The sequence below is a fragment of the Amblyomma maculatum genome, chromosome 1 (genome assembly GCF_055883805.1).
Source record: "Amblyomma maculatum isolate TAMU_Amacu chromosome 1, ASM5588380v1, whole genome shotgun sequence".
Taxonomy (NCBI): Eukaryota; Metazoa; Arthropoda; class Arachnida; order Ixodida; family Ixodidae; genus Amblyomma; species Amblyomma maculatum.
In genome coordinates, this window is record NC_139344.1 from 309,949,912 (window position 1) to 309,967,481 (window position 17,570).

At 45.7% G+C, this 17,570-nt stretch overlaps 1 protein-coding gene across 2 annotated transcripts in view; it reads right to left on the reverse strand.

Annotated features, from left to right (window-relative positions):
• sp3 (phosphatidylinositide phosphatase spermathreecae) overlaps positions 1-17,570 on the reverse strand; it is a 101,554-nt gene that overhangs the window by 28,247 nt on the left and 55,737 nt on the right. Inside the window, exons 5-10 of one of the 2 annotated variants that reach the window (XM_084595569.1) lie at positions 14,095-14,325; positions 13,361-13,661; positions 11,774-11,966; positions 11,632-11,709; positions 9,187-9,307; positions 26-154 (exon numbers count right to left, since the gene is read on the reverse strand). In XM_084595569.1, the coding sequence (XP_084451695.1) occupies positions 26-154; positions 9,187-9,307; positions 11,632-11,709; positions 11,774-11,966; positions 13,361-13,661; positions 14,095-14,325 (1,053 nt within the window). The remainder of the gene's footprint in view (positions 1-25; positions 155-9,186; positions 9,308-11,631; positions 11,710-11,773; positions 11,967-13,360; positions 13,662-14,094; positions 14,326-17,570) is intronic. The other variant, XM_084595612.1, reaches the window with a different exon arrangement.

The window sequence follows — 17,570 nt, forward strand, 5'->3', positions numbered from 1 at the left end:
TCCAGTTGAATATAATGTACAGCACCTTGAGAGCTACAGTGCCCGCATACTGGCGGCTAATAATGTCTCCATTGTTGGCCCACAACATTTGGAAGATGCGCCGGCAAGCTGTTGGTAACATCCCTTCCGGAGGAAGCAGTCCAAGACGAACAAACTAAGAATGAAAAGTTGACATGAATAAATAGCACACAAATAACAATCAAATGCAGTCAGCATCGAAAACTACTAGCTGCTTGTCACAAAGCAATAATCCTCATTTGAGTTGGCTGCGACGAGGGTATCCATAAATAGAAAATTTTACACAATAGTCATGCCCCATTTTACTTCCTTACATGATAGCCTTCTCAAGAAACCAACTTTTTACCCCTTTTTTCAAAAACTTGGAGGCAGCGCTGCACAAGAAGCACTGTGCCAAGGCCTACACACTAAAGAAATTAGGCATCACAATCCTTAAAGGTCCACGGAAACGGCCCCCAAGAAACCACTGATAAACGTGTTCAGTGTGTAGAACACATCCTTTTGAGCATTAACGCAAAGTATAACTCTTTGGAACAAAGCCAGCGATTTATTATTAATTTTTAAAAACAGCGTTTTTTGAAATTTGCGGGCAGAGAGAATGTCGCTTGGCGGTGTCGCATGGAACTATTTCCTAGTCTCATGACGTCACGGGTCGGTTGACTGGCAAGGCTTGCTAGAAGCTGCCATTCGCTGCGGTCACTGCAACCATGACGTCACGGACACACTTCCGGTAGCTGCGAAAGTCGTCTGCTCGTGCGCTGCTCGAACTCTGTGCGGGCTGTTACACAGCTCGCCGCCCTTATCGGTTAGGTGGCCATTGCCCATTAAGTACAACAACCGAAGCGACGCAGGGATCGGCAGAACGAAGCTGCATTTGTAAATGTCTTATTTATATAACCTGGTTTCAGGAGTATCGGAGTGTCGTCCGACGCGGCGTCAACAGCACGGTCAAGCACCGCACGATGGCAGCACCTCCTCGACCGCCGTAAGCACCGCCGCTGTGGCCCCTCCTCCCGCATACCGTTCGCGAACGACACGACGGATCGTTAGCACCGATGTCCGAAATAAAGCGTGCTAAAATTTGTTGGCGTCTGGAATACTGAGCCGAATATCAAGTATGAAGCCCTCGTGAGGATCGCTGGTAAGAGCGATAGCCGTGATACAAGCTAGTTTCTGCTCAAGCCAGCTGCCGCTGGTGCATTTCGGCTGATCCGATCTGCTCGTACTAGCTCTACGATTAATGCGTCGCCAGAGTTAATCCTATAATTATTTTACTATGGCAGGATAGGAATCACTATAAGGCAGTTTTATAAGTAGACGATTTACGACAGCGTTGATCATGTTCCAAAGCGTCGACCGCCGCGGCTTCGAAGCGAAACAATGTAGGCCTAGCGACGACTAGGGACGGTCCCGCACGGCGCCGGCGTTCACCGCGCTCGCACGTTCCACCCCCGCGGTAATTGTGTAACGTACCTCAGCCTGCTCGCGGCATCCCGTGCTGCAAGCGTTGCAAACTCGTGTACTTTCATAGCTAAGGCCTCATATTTTTTGACGTTCTGCTCAGCAACAAGCCGTTCAAACGATACTGTAGGCAAGACAAGGCTTCAGTACGCAGTTGCTGCGCTGTCGGCCGTAATCGAAGACGTCGGGCGGCACCATAATCGATACATCGATCTTTAAACGTGATACAGTGGGCAAATGAATAACTTTGTGGAGCAGACCCGCTCGTACGTTTCGCGCACTCGGGCGCCGACGAGTAGCTTCCGTCAACAGACGCCGTCATAACCTCGGTTAACGACGCAAACCGAGGTCGTCAAGCTCGGTTTGCGGTAACCGTGGTTTGTGGTGCAACCATGGTTTGGTGCGCCGTGTAACATAGGATAACCACGGGTTCGCGGTTACACTAACCGTCGCTGCGCAAACTGGCGAACTCCTCAGGCGTGTGCGAGCGAGGACGGGTTGACGCGAGTACGCCAGCGAGCGAGCGCGCGGCAACCGGAAGTTCGTCGAAGTGACGTATGTCTGGGCGGAGCTTTGAACTTGCTTGTATTCTGTTTTTTTTATGGCTCCCTTCGGCGTACGAGTTGAGAGGGAAAATTGGAAGGGTCATTTTTAATCGCCGATATCTCTGGTGTTGCAGAAGCTAGATCGAAAATTTTTGCGGGAGAATGATGGGTGGTTCAATAACTATCAGTGTTATGGCGTTGTTTACCCTTCTTTGTGACCCTTTTCAGGGGACCTTTAACTAAATGGCATCAACAATGGGGGATCATTCTGCCATAGTGCACAAAACATCACTGTTTCATGAAATTCAGGGTTAACCCCTAATCTGAAATGAGGTGGGCCAAATAAATGATGCTTTACTGTTTAACATGATGTATTATGAAAGGCTGTTAAAAGACAAACATAAACAATGCATTACGATTCCACAAGGCGTCACTGATTGCCCTATCATGGCAACTCTGCTTTTTGGTTGTGTGCTCCCTTCCGATGACACACGAGTGCTGTATATATTGGCACCCATTATCCCTGCACTACTTGGATATACTCACAGTGTGCACAGAGCATTCAGTTAGTTGGGGCACACAGGGTGCAAAAGGTCAATTTTAACCCTATGAGAGTTTTTGCCGTAAATGTACAGCGGCGCTTTTCCGTCCTGCAAGGACGGAAAATGAGCATGATAGCTACTGCTACCACCCCGTTCCAAAGGGGACGCTCCTATATTCCATCCATCCATCCATCCATCCATCCATCCATCCATCCATCCATCCATCCATCCATCCATCCATCCATCCATCCATCCATCCATCCATCCATCCATCCATCCATCCATCCATCCATCCATCCATCCATCCATCCATCCATCCATCCATCCATCCATCCATCCATCCATCCATCCATCCATCCATCCATCCATCCATCCATCCATCCATCCATCCATCCATCCATCCATCCATCCATCCATCCATCCATCCATCCATCCATCCATCCATCCATCCATCCATCCATCCATCCATCCATCCATCCATCCATCCATCCATCCATCCATCCATCCATCCATCCATCCATCCATCCATCCATCCATCCATCCATCCATCCATCCATCCATCCATCCATCCATCCATCCATCCATCCATCCATCCATCCATCCATCCATCCATCCATCCATCCATCCATCCATCCATCCATCCATCCATCCATCCATCCATCCATCCATCCATCCATCCATCCATCCATCCATCCATCCATCCATCCATCCATCCATCCATCCATCCATCCATCCATCCATCCATCCATCCATCCATCCATCCATCCATCCATCCATCCATCCATCCATCCATCCATCCATCCATCCATCCATCCATCCATCCATCCATCCATCCATCCATCCATCCATCCATCCATCCATCCATCCATCCATCCATCCATCCATCCATCCATCCATCCATCCATCCATCCATCCATCCATCCATCCATCCATCCATCCATCCATCCATCCATCCATCCATCCATCCATCCATCCATCCATCCATCCATCCATCCATCCATCCATCCATCCATCCATCCATCCATCCATCCATCCATCCATCCATCCATCCATCCATCCATCCATCCATCCATCCATCCATCCATCCATCCATCCATCCATCCATCCATCCATCCATCCATCCATCCATCCATCCATCCATCCATCCATCCATCCATCCATCCATCCATCCATCCATCCATCCATCCATCCATCCATCCATCCATCCATCCATCCATCCATCCATCCATCCATCCATCCATCCATCCATCCATCCATCCATCCATCCATCCATCCATCCATCCATCCATCCATCCATCCATCCATCCATCCATCCATCCATCCATCCATCCATCCATCCATCCATCCATCCATCCATCCATCCATCCATCCATCCATCCATCCATCCATCCATCCATCCATCCATCCATCCATCCATCCATCCATCCATCCATCCATCCATCCATCCATCCATCCATCCATCCATCCATCCATCCATCCATCCATCCATCCATCCATCCATCCATCCATCCATCCATCCATCCATCCATCCATCCATCCATCCATCCATCCATCCATCCATCCATCCATCCATCCATCCATCCATCCATCCATCCATCCATCCATCCATCCATCCATCCATCCATCCATCCATCCATCCATCCATCCATCCATCCATCCATCCATCCATCCATCCATCCATCCATCCATCCATCCATCCATCCATCCATCCATCCATCCATCCATCCATCCATCCATCCATCCATCCATCCATCCATCCATCCATCCATCCATCCATCCATCCATCCATCCATCCATCCATCCATCCATCCATCCATCCATCCATCCATCCATCCATCCATCCATCCATCCATCCATCCATCCATCCATCCATCCATCCATCCATCCATCCATCCATCCATCCATCCATCCATCCATCCATCCATCCATCCATCCATCCATCCATCCATCCATCCATCCATCCATCCATCCATCCATCCATCCATCCATCCATCCATCCATCCATCCATCCATCCATCCATCCATCCATCCATCCATCCATCCATCCATCCATCCATCCATCCATCCATCCATCCATCCATCCATCCATCCATCCATCCATCCATCCATCCATCCATCCATCCATCCATCCATCCATCCATCCATCCATCCATCCATCCATCCATCCATCCATCCATCCATCCATCAAGGCCAGCTCGCTCACATGCGAGCGATTGAGCGATCTCAGCGACGATGTGGCAGCGACAGAGCGAAAATTTTCAAACTTGGAACTGCGTCCCTCTCGCCGCTCGAGCCACCGCGGCAGCTCAAAATAAGGTTTCTGTGTCGCCGCGGCAGAAATAAAAAAATAGCGAGCGTATTTGCTTGCTTGTCGATGGCGCGCGTCACTCCGTTTCGGTCGTCTCATCCACAGCTCATTTCTTGGCAGCGTGCCAAGATGCTGCGCAGCGATAACGTCGGGGCGCTTTTATCTTTTGATAGCTCCTGCGGTGGCGGGGAGCGAACTTGGCAGAGTGCCCGTGATGGCTAGCCTGGTTCGATTTATCACGCCGCGCTTGGGCGGGCGTAGTCCGCTGCCACCAAATATTGGAAAGGGTGATACAGTAGCTGCAAATGCTGTTTGAAGCGAAAAATGCTAAAAGCCGGTGTCATGATCGCAGCTGACCGCGTGCTTTCGTTAATTTATACATGCAAGAATAAACGACTCCCGCAAAAAAAGAAAAAAAAAAAAGAAAAAAAGAAACCGCTTCGTAATGCCATATCTTACGCTACGCCGCGCGTACAGCACAACGATAAAAATAGACGACTCTCAGGGAAAGAAAAAAAAAAAAAAAGATAGATCTGGCGCTTGTTAACTTCCGCAGGCGCTATAGCCACATCAGCCGCTGCGCGCAGAGGGTTCGCAACACACGCTGGGGAAAGCGTCCGACATTTTGTCTGAAAACAGGCTGAGCTGGCTTGGCGCATGCGTAGCGCGTGCTACTGCGAACGAAGGTCGGGAAAGAGGAAGGAGAGAGACAGCTCGGCAAAAGAATGGGCACACCCTTGCGCTTCGCTCTGTAGCGTTTTTCCCCTCTCGTTCCCACCGGTTCTCTCTGGTTCATTCACGCACATGGCTTGCAAACGTCACGTGCTGCCGCGCCGGAAACGATAACCGCAAATGCACGCGCACTTTAGGGAATGGCCGCGGCGCTGCCCTAGCCGAACTGTCCCCTCTCATTACTTCCGCGTGCGGCTTGAAAACGTCACGCGGCAAACGGCCGAGGGTGATGCGATCGTCTTTGGGAAAGGCACATTTTCCAGTGCGTGGTGCGGAGTTCGATATATCGAACGACCGGTGAAATTGAGTTCGATATATGACGCGGCTTTCCTATACTTTTACATGGGATCTTCAAGGGGATATTTCGTGAGTTCGATATAACCGAAATTCGATATATGTAGCTTGTTTATCATCAACGCTCATGAGGTATTCCTGCGCTTCTTGTTTACCGAGTTTCCCGAGGTTCCTGAGTTTGCAGTGTCGAGCAATGTTGACTCCAAAATAAGGTTCCCAATATTTTTCTACATTTCCTTGACTTTACTCATATTGAACTTTAAAAATCCGCAGTAAAGTAATTTGATCACGTGGGAAAGTTTTCTTCAAAACAAATTCGACCCTCAAAGGGTTAAACACCCCACATTTAGGATAGTTCCAAAGGTGCAGCTTCATGAGAAGCAGGTCACAGATAACGCCATCCACTTGGTGACAACTGCTCATAGAGTCAAACACTTGCCCAATACCGAATACTAAATAACAAAACTTGCCGTAACAAGCCTCTGGAATAAATATCGAGGCAAATAAAGACTGCATGCTTAATATGCACCTCTTTGACACCTTCTCAACTTTTGCTGCTGCGACTCGCATGTCTGCAAAAATATGTCTCCCCCTGAAATGCCCATAGTACTGTTAATTTTTGGTATCTTTTGTAAATTTATTGATTTTCCAACCAACATACCAAAACTGCACCGTGCAAAACGGCATAATTTTCAACTGAATTCACCAAATGGCACGTCAAGTGGTACATGATGCACTTTAGACTTGAGAGCACATAAGCTGACTTCTGTGCTAGAGCTCTTGTTATTGAGGTAATGATTTTTGTTGTTTCTTTTCATATGCGCTAGTGCTGTCAGTTGTTTCCATGAGCTGCAATTTGATTTTCGGCACAATTACGTTTTGTCGAATTGATGCCGCTACATCATATAATTGAATGTATCCAATTAAGTGACTGCCTCACTCAGTTAATTAAGATCTCAACATAATGAAATCCCTCAACTTGGTTAAATTGAGTTAATGTTTTTGAAGCTGTTATCTGCCTTCACACGGCACTGGGGGATATATGACGGCACAAGCTGAAAACGCTGCCCATAGAAATACAGTTAGACCTGGTTATAAGGAATTTCACGAGAAGGCTCAAAATGACAATGCAGAATGGATAAAGTATTTTCCACGCACTGTGGGCGCCACTGCGGCAGCAGCCTTCGCCACGGTTCATACAATGTGTCTTGCAGAGGGGCAAAGAGAGAAGAGGCGTTCCCTCTCACCCACCATCGTGGCTTGCCGATCACACTACTGACGCGTAAGAACTATCGGTGCCGGAACCGTGTGACGGCAATCAGCTCACAAAGCTTGTGTATTTTTTCTTTGTCCTGCTATTTTTGACTGCCTTTGAGTAAGAAAACAATTCCAGATGTTCCTCACAAGTCAGTTTGTGCTTTATTGTCACGAAACTTGAGGGGTTCAGCGATTCTGCAATGTTTTTAGAAAATCAGCCACGAGATAGTCGGCACCACAAGTTGGTTATATGGAGGTCAGCTGCTGTTACATGTTTGTTACATGGAGTTTTCAAATACACACACTTCAATGGGGGCATCATTGAGGAATTGAAAAACTTGGTAATATCAAGGAATTGGCTACATGGAGGTTCATTACACAGAGGTTTGACTGTACATCAAAGTCTTGTTTCACAGAACAGCAATAGAGGTAATTAAATGTTGGTCTTGAAGAAACGTGTGACAAAACATGCTAGGTCATTTCAGAGACAATTAATTTTTAATGTGTATTGTGAAGCCACATATTCTGCTGAAAGGCTCACTATGGGTGTTTCTCTGCATATGATTCTCGTGTAGCCTATTAAAACCATCGTTCAAACTAAACAACCTAGGCTTCTCAAATGACGGAAGAGAATGGTGTGCAGATGACTATTCAGCTGCACACGTACGGGACTTGTCTGTTTGTTGTGTGAGCCAGTATTTACGACGGAATGTAGCCTGCACAGCAGAGGTAAGTCCAACTTGATAACACACATTTATCGGGGCATTTGTAAAACAGGTTGACTGTGAAGTGCATACTTTTCTTCAAAGCACTCACTAACTTTTGACAACCCTGGAAGAATAATTGAGTACGGGTCGCACACCCGACCCATACCCCCTATGTTTTACAATTTCCTACTATGGTTACTCTGAAGGACATATACTTGGTGGCTATGCAGCCAAAGCTACTACTTGGGTATAATACAACAGGCTATGCACAGCCCACATTGGACTGATCGTGACGTCCCCTGGATGCACCCGGCCACTGCTCCCTATGCATTATACTAGCGATCGTGGTGTGTGAGGGCCCATCAAAGTAAAATGAGCAGCCATCACCAAAAACTGCTACTAGCGATCCTGAAGAGAATGGCTTCTCACCGTACCGCCATGCAGTTAACAATGTGTTCTTATTATCCATAGTGGCATCCAGCACACAATGCACTCTGGCTGGGGATCAACAGGAAATTCTTATCAACCGAATTCTACTGTATAACCTCCATTTGCGGATATTTGATAATTTGGACGATTCAGTAGAGTAAAGTATGATGCGAATGCTTGGTTTTCAAAACCTTGAATAACATTTGCAAGACCATGAGACTGGAATGATCTACCAAAGGACAATGCCCAGGGGTATCAAATAAATCAGGCACCTAGGAAGTGTCCATGGGCCCAGTGCTATGCTGGTTGTGTTGTAAGAACTGCAGCCGCTCTTATCAGTGTGAAATCAGGTTAGCAGAGACCCAACAAACTAAGAAATGCTCAATCGTGATGCAAAAGTTGTAAACAGCAAAGAGACCACCGACATGGGCAGGAAGCTGAGTGCAGAGGAATTACACAAAGCGCTGCATTTTAGTGACAATTTTCTCCTCTCAAATACCGTTCAGCTAGGCAAATATTGCAACATTTTTAAAATAAAGCTGTTAAATTTCACTGTGTGATGTTCTAAGGGCCAGATTACAACAGAAAACCCTGTGTGTGGTTTTGGAGCAGTACATAATCTGAGACGTGCCTCCCACTGGGATACGAATTAATCAGTTGTTTCACATCGACCCTAGCAGAGGCATGATGCCACTTGGTCGGCTCCATCCCCCATCAATTTCAAATGCTCAAAGGAGTAATGGGTTGACACCAGCAAAAAGCTAGATACGGTATGTATAAAAACATTATACTTTCAACAGTCTACCTAATGCAGTGATAAACCTGTGCACAAATACCTTTAAAAGGACAGCAGTAAATGAATGCCCCAAGAGGACAAACAGTGAGTTACTAACCTGAGTGTCCATAGCAGTCTTTGCAATTGCTGTTTGCACAATATTTGTCCGATCTAAGCAATCAATGCAGTTGACTCGAAAGACACCTCGCTGACCACAAATGAGTCCTTGCTGATCTAGCCTAAGAAAAGTTGCACACAAAAGTCAGAGTTAATCTCAAGCTATAAAACAAGTTAATCTTGACTGCAACAAAGTAAAAGAGGTGTGAAAATTCATTTTCACCACAGGTAGTAGACTACAGCACTTCACAGTAAAGTACTATGGCGCATACAGGGTTGCAAAATATTCTCCCACTCAAATTACCATTTTTTGATAAGTGAATTAACTTTGGCCATAACCGGCTTCAGTTGGCTGCGATTCGACAGGCTCCGCTACAAAGCAGCCAATGTAATTTGGGCTGGACATTTTTGACAATAAATAAATGTGAGACAATGTGGGTCAGAGAAATAACTCAAGTTACCGACATTCTAGTGGAAATTAGGAAGAAGAAATGGACATGGGCAGGACATGTAGTGCGAAGAGAGGATAACCGATGGTCGCTGAGGGTAACAAACTGGATTCCAAGGGAAGGAAAGCGTAGCAGGGGGCGGCAGAAAGTTAGGTGGGCGGATGAGATTAAGAAGTTCGCAGGGGTCAAGTGGATGCAGCTAGCACAGGACCGGGTTAAGTGGAGAAATATGGGAGAGGCCTTCGCCCTGCAGTGGGTATAATCAGGCTGATGATGATGATGATGAAATGTGAGACACCCTTTATATAAATCCTTCGACAACTCCACAAACAAGCATCCATCATCATCATCATCATCATCAGCCTGACTACACCCACTGCAGGGCGAAGGCCTCCCCCCTATATCTCCAATTAACCCGGTTCTGTGCTAGCTGCATACACTTGACCCCTGCGAACTTCTTAACCTCATCCGCCCATCTAACTTTCTGCCGCCCCCTGCTACGCTTTCGTTCCCTTGGAATCCAGTTTGTTACCCTAAGCGACCATCGGTTATCCTCTCTTTGCACTACATGTCCTGCCCATGCCCATTTCTTCTTCTTAATTTCCACTAGAATGTCAGTAACTTGAGTTATTTCTCTGACCCACTCTGCACACTTCCTATCTCTTAATGTTACCCCTACCATTTTTCGTTCCATAGCCCTCTGAGTTGTCCTCAACTTAAGTAGAACCCTCTTGGTTAGCTTCCACGTTTCAGCACCATAGGTGAGTACAGGTAAGATGCAACTGTTGTATACTTTCCTGTTGAGCGATACCGGTAAACTGCTAGTCATAATCTGCGAGTGCTTACCAAATGGGCTCCATCCCAATCTTATTCTTCTTGTTATTTCCTTTTCATGGTCCGGATCTGCGGTTACTACCTGTCCTAAGTAGACATATTCGCCTATTACTTCCAGTATTTCGCTACCTAATGTAAACTGCTGTTCCTTCCCGAGGCTGTTGAACATTACCTCAGTCTTCTGCATATTGATTTTTAAGCCTACCTTTCTACTTTTCCTGTCTAGGTCATCAATCATTATTTGCAGTTCATCCCCCGAGTTACTTAGCAAGGCAATGTCATCAGCAAATCACAGATTACTGAGGTATTCTCCATCTACCCTTATTCCTACAGCAGCTTCCTGCTACCATTCAAAGTCTCTGAATACTTCCTCTAAGCAAGCTGTGAATAGTACTGGGGATATCGTGTCTCCTTGCCTAACACCTTTCTTTATGGGAATATTGTTACTTTCTTTATGCAGAACTATGGTTGCTCTGCAGCCACTATATATATCTTCCAGCACTTTCACGTACGGCTCGTCTACCCCCTGATTTCGCAATGCCTGCATCACCGCCGAGGTTTCTACTGAGTCAAATGCTTTTTCGTAATCAATGAATGCTATGTATAAAGGCTGGTTATATTCTGAGCATTTGTCTATCACCCAGTTAATGGTATGGATATGATCGATAGTAGAGTACCATTTCCGAAAACCTGCTTGATCCTTTGCTTGATTGCAGTCTAAGGTTGTCCTGATTCTATTAGCGATTACCTTAGTAAATACCTTATACGTAACAGACAGTAAGCTGATTGGTCTGTAATTTTTAAGGTTCTTAGAGCCCGCTTTCTTATGAATGAGGATAATGTTTGCATTCTTCCATGGTTCCCGTACCGTCGGTGACACCAGGCACTGCGTATACAGGGTGGCCAGTTTTTCTAGCTCGATATCCCCCCCCCCGTCCTTTAACAAATCTGTAGTTATGTGATCGTCTCCAGCTGATTTCCCGCTTTTCATAGTTTCTAATGCTTTCTTGACCTCGTCCTTTGTCACTCGTTGAACGTCTGACTGTTTTTCCCTACCGCCAATCTCATTACGCTCCTGACTACTTGGGCTACTGTAGAGATCTGTATAGAACTCCTCGGCTACTTTGACTATCTTGCAGCAGATGAAAATAAAATATTCTTACCAACAATAGCGCATGTCACGAATCAGGTCCTTAATACCATCAATGAGAACTGAAACATTCTCAAAGCGCATCCCTCGGCTGCAAAAAATACACAAGGTTTTCAGGAAAACTTGTCGTCACAAGGTCAACTGTCATTACCTACCAATACTCATGAAAGTCAAAGCTGACATAGGTCAGGTCAGGGGAGTCCAGGTGCAAAACGTGATTCAGATATGCATCTGCAAGAAGCTTCTCTTTCCCTGTCTGTTCCACAAGGCTGACTATGACTTGGCTGCCATAGAGTGCTATCTGTTCTGCAAAGTGCCTGGCGAAGGCTTGTTTAGTCTCTTCCTCACCTGTGAATAAATCAGGATAATAAAAGTTGCATATAAATGCAGGAGTTCCATTTCACGAAATGTCATTATCAGGTTCATAACTAAGAAGCAATATTACAATTATACGAGGCATTGGATTTGCTTACTGCAGCCACCAAAGGTTGTGCATTTGAAAAAAGTTATCAGTAAGACTAAATCCATGTTTACTGGAAAAACCGCACAAACGGATATATCAAACCCAGATATTTTTAATTATTGGCTATATTGAACACACTGCTTGAAGACACAAGTATAGAAATAAAAAAAAAAAAATTCTGTGATTTAGCTCTGGTTAAAATTGGAAGGAAGCGGAAGCTTTATTTGCATGGCTATGCCTGTGGACGAGCTTGTGATTAAACACGTGGTTAAGCACTGGTTCACATGGTAGTTTATTTACGTCAACGAATATGCTGCGATGGTCTGTGAAGACTTGGTTTCTATCTTGTTTAGATACATGGTCTTGCATTGAAGAACCAAGTCTAAACTGGCACCCCATTGGGTCTTTGGTCGGCATTGGTGCAACTCCAAACCTCTCTTCTGCTATTGGCACAAAAGACGTTTCATGCTTTGGGTCTTTGTTGTAGTCACCCATGGTGACCATGACTGCCTTCTCTTGACGCCTTTCTGGGGAAAGGAGGGCACTTCAGGTGGACATCACGGAATCGTGGACACCCACACCTTATTAGGTCAGAGTCATTTGAAGGTCAAATTTAGCGCCACGCGAAGACCGGCTCTACCTAGCGTGATGTCTAACCTAACTGTACCTAACTGTAAATTGGTTTATAAGAAAGGAAAGGCACAGTATCCATCAAGGTAAAAACCGGCGCTACGCTGAAGGCTCGAACTACCTGCCGTAGTGAAGCTTCCGCTTCAAAAGTTTGCCTAACTACAATTTCACCTGTTGGTCAGTATATCGAACTTAATGGTGCTGCCCTCAGATCACCTCCATGTACGAAAGGGAGTTGCCTGCTGCTTTTAGGTGGAATGAATGCTCATTTTCTATGCCACATCACTGTTGTCATGTGATGATGCTAACCATTAAGCAGTGTGCTTTGGTAGAAAAGGCCAAATTTAATGAGCATCAACAGAAAGTGACATCTTATTATAGGTTTCTATGCTAACCCTAGCAATCACTAGCAAATCATGGCAGCATGTCACCAGAATGGGTACATGATAGGCTAATTGAATGTGATTTCTGATATCGATGATTCTTTCAGATTTGGATACATCAATGTTTCTGTTGGAAGAACGAACATTTCTGCGATTCACAAAACATTTTGTTTCTAGCATTCTCTCCTGATGTACTACCAGAGAACTGTGGTTTTAACTGAGGTTGTCCTTTAACGTGCACCAACTAACCCAAAATCAGTGCCCACCTCTGTCAAGGCGTGGTGGTGGACGATACTTGTAGCCAGGCTGGCTCCAGAAGACAGGCACCGACCCTCGCACTTGCACAAATGACACCACATGGGCTGCATGCTCAAATATCTGCTCCGTTTCCACATAGTTGGCACACTTGCCCATCTCATCCACACCTCGCCGCTTGTAGCGAGTCCCTGCACGGTAACGACTCCTGCGCGACACCAGGCTCATGGTGAACTCCTTGGCATCACCCAGCTGGCAGTGCTCCACTTGCACAAATCCCTGGATGACAGGCAAGACCCAGTGCTCGCCACCCTGCACAATGATAATTGACACTTTGGTCATGACAATGTTGAATGCGAAGAGACTTCTTTACTGGGCTGACTTGCGCAGGTGGTGATAGAAGAAAGCCTGCTCATCTAGAAAGAAATATCTAGACAAAGCCATGAAACCTCAAACATTATAGAAAGAGACGTGGCCGCAATCATTTGCATCTTGAGCAACAACAAAGCTGCGTCTCGGAGCGCAAATAAACAAAGAATATAAGATCGTTCCTTGCTGATGAGGCTGCCAGTAAAGATTACAAGGCTTTGTTTTCTTTCACCATTTCTTTGTGAGATTTTACTGTAATAAATGACAAGCAAATGTCCAAACTTGTTAATGTTTTACACTTCTGCCAAAATTAGTTCCTCCCTAGTACTTACTGCTCACAGATGGCACCTTAAACTTGAAATATAAAACCAGTCACCTCAATTTCTGTCAGGTCACGCAGCATTTCACAGTTCCAAAAGAATCGTTTGTCCAGTCTCTCCCAGTGTGGTGAGCCTGCAGAGAGGGGTGGCTGCTCCACCTGACGCTGCATTGTGTTGGTCAGATCTCCCGTTGGAGAGAAATAGAACGAGTCGGTGTCATTGAACATCTTGAGCAGCTCGTCCAGCAGTCGCCGCTCATATCTGTCCCGCTCACGATTCTGCACGGTCTGGGTAAGAAGAAAACACAAATTTAGACTGTGCAGCTTAACTGATGAAGATAAACAGAATGTGTGTATATGGAACAACTGCAAATGCTAGACCATTTAAAGAGCAACTCTGGGGCTTTTTGACAATCACTGACTCTCATTACAAGCCCAACTGTGGAAGTAACACCTCATTCCAGACGCAGGCAACATAAACATTAATCCAAAGTTATTCACCTTCCAGCCACTATACATGGCTTTCCTGATAATGACCATTATTTCACTTTTTTTTAATACTTGGTATTTTCAAGTAATGTTCATAGTGTCGGAATGTGACCACTCACTGAAAATGTCCAAATTATTCAAAAATTATACACTCATTTCAAAAATCTGTATTTGCATCCATATCACAAGTTACTTGCAAAAATTGTTTCTAGTAGCACCAATGCATAAAGAAACAGAGCAGGGAATGATGTCAAACTTAGAACGGTCTAGCTTGGTTAGGCGCACCTCCACATTTAGGTGTGCGGCTAGGTGGCTTCATATAGGTCATTCCAAAAAATGTTCGCTCTCACAAAAAGCACCATATGTGCTCCAGTCACACATGTGTGCCCATCAGTTTTCACATTAGGAACCCGGCCAAGAAGCCTGAATCCTCCTTTTTGAATTTTTAAGAAAGGTTACCTTTGGCATCACCTGAAAAAAAAAAAAAAAGAAAGAGAAAGAAAACCTGGCTACACACCTAATTCACATTTATGCAGGGATATGCGAATAATGCTTTTTTTCGGCCAAATCAAATATATATGGTGTATACTCCTGTACAAGTTTTTGTGGCTATGCGGCCAAAGCTATAGAGCCAAAACGCATCGGCTCACTGCGCAGCAGAATACAAACTATGTGAATCGTTATATCATTACACAAATGCCTATGTTGTTATTACATCAAGATTGTACTACAATACAACGTTAGTGTAGTGCATTTTAAATTCAGCACACTTTTTTAAAGGTAGCGACAGGTCTTGATCCAGCCGCCCTCCCTGCGATAGGCCGTTTGGCTGCACGTAACCTCTTCGCCGCCAAGCTCTGCCCAAAGGGTCCAGCGGTGCTCGCTGCGCCGCTGAAATGCATTGCGATCTGCGCTTGTCAGCGTGACATTTGCCGATTAGTTAACTCTGGACTCAAATTTTGAAGCACACGCGTGACATGCGGCTGCACCGGGCTGCTGTGCTTTTGGCTGCCAAAACCGTGCGGAAGACGCGAAAAAGTCATATTCTATTCCTCGCGGTGACGATAATAGCAACAGAAGGAAGCTATGGCCTCATAGGATCGGGCGTAAGATTTTCATGGCTACAGAAAACACCCGACTATGAGAAGTGATTTCTGGCTGCTTAAAAAGCCGTTCGCTTGCCTGGGAGGACCTTTGTTTGGTTTGGCTTGATTTGTCGGGTTTAACGTCCCGAAGCGACTGAGGCTATGAGAGACGCCGTAGTGGAGGACTCTGGAAATTTCGACCACCTGGGGTTCTTTAACGTGCACTGACATCGCACAGTACATGGGCGCCTTGCTTTTCGCCTCCATCGAAAAGCGGCCGCCGGGGCCGGGATTTGATCCCACGTCCTTGGGCACAGTAGTCAAGCGCCGTAACCACTGCGCCACCCCGGCGGGGGGGATCTTTGTTTGGGCATATGCTATTTCATCAGCAAAATATCAAGGACGCTATGACTACGTAGCCATTACTTGTACTTGGATGTCTAGTGAAAACTCACTGCCGTTTAGCGCCCCCTTACTTTCCCCGAACAGATCAGAACCGCAATATAAAGCGTGGAATCAATGGTGTCAAAATGCTCAGAATGAGAAGGTAATGCTTGATAATGCTTATTATGAAAATTTATTGTGAACAATTGATCAGTTTATTGAAATGGAAAATGAAACATTGGAAAAAGAGGAGAGTGCAAATGTGTCAAAATGATCGAAATGGAAAGTCAAAATTTTGCCTATGCTAAATATTGGTGTATAAAAGTAAAAAAAAAAACAACCAAAAACAAAAATTTGTACAATAAAAAGAGTAAAAAAAATTTGGAGGACGCTTAAGCTTCGCCTTCAAGAGTGGAACGCGATAGCGTTATTGCACCTCGTCGCGAAAACTTACTAAACGCAAGGGTATTGGGGCATCCTCGCACCGGTACCCGCGTGGCCCGAAAGGGAGAAGCGGGTGAGCGAAGATAGTGATCTAAAGAAAGGAAAGACGCTTGCTTCTACAACCTGTGAGGGTGCACGGTGAAACGTCAGGGGCGAGTGGCGCGCCACGTGTCGGGGCAGCGCCGCACATTGCGAGGAGGGGTTCTTCTGTGTTTGCCGCAAGATGGCTCTGCATGTGCGCAGAGCGCAGAAGAAATGTAGCGGAAACGTACTTCGCTACTCGTGTAACTGCGACTTATGTAAGTAACATGCTCATAATTACCGATATACACTGCAGTATAACGTTCTACGGCATGTTTCTAAGGCAACACCGCATTCACTAGAAGCGCTTTTGTACCGCTTTCAAGCATCGAACTCGTGGCTGAGTGGTAGCGTCTCCGTCTCACACTCCGGAGACCCTGGTTCGATTCCCACCCAGCCAATCTTGGAACTTGCTTTTTATTTATGAAGTGCATGCTTATTTATGAAGTGCATGCCGGGATTTATCGCTCACTGGACGCCGACGACACCGGCTTTTCTGCGACACGAGCTCCTTAACGCTACCGCGTTAATACCCGTGTGCGTGAAACGCTACTGTGCTGTTCTTTTAACGGAGGAGTCTCACGGCGAATGCAAACAAGTTCCACTGAACGCGCACAGCGACTCGTCAAGTTTCAAGAGGCGGCATCCAAGATTACTGGTGACATTATTGCCCGGTAGGCTATAAGAAAAACAATATAAAGCAAATAAAGAATATAAAAGTGAGAAAACATTATCCGTGAGCTTTGTATCGCAACATACCCGATTTTTCTTTTTTTGTAGTTGTTGGAAGATATACATGCGTTGGCAATGCACAGCTGTAGAGAAACTGACCTTTTCTCCAAAATAAAGGTATTGAAATGCTTTGTAAATGAAATAAACTCGAGCCAAAAAAGTGTGTAAAACGGAGTACACCCGAACGGCTACAAACGCAATGACGTCCATATTGCATTAGAGCTCTATGCGCAACAACGTTCCCAAAAGTTGCAGAAAACTCGCAGTCTACTTAATTTTTTAGTAAAGAACCGAGCCCAATACGTTTAGTGAAATATT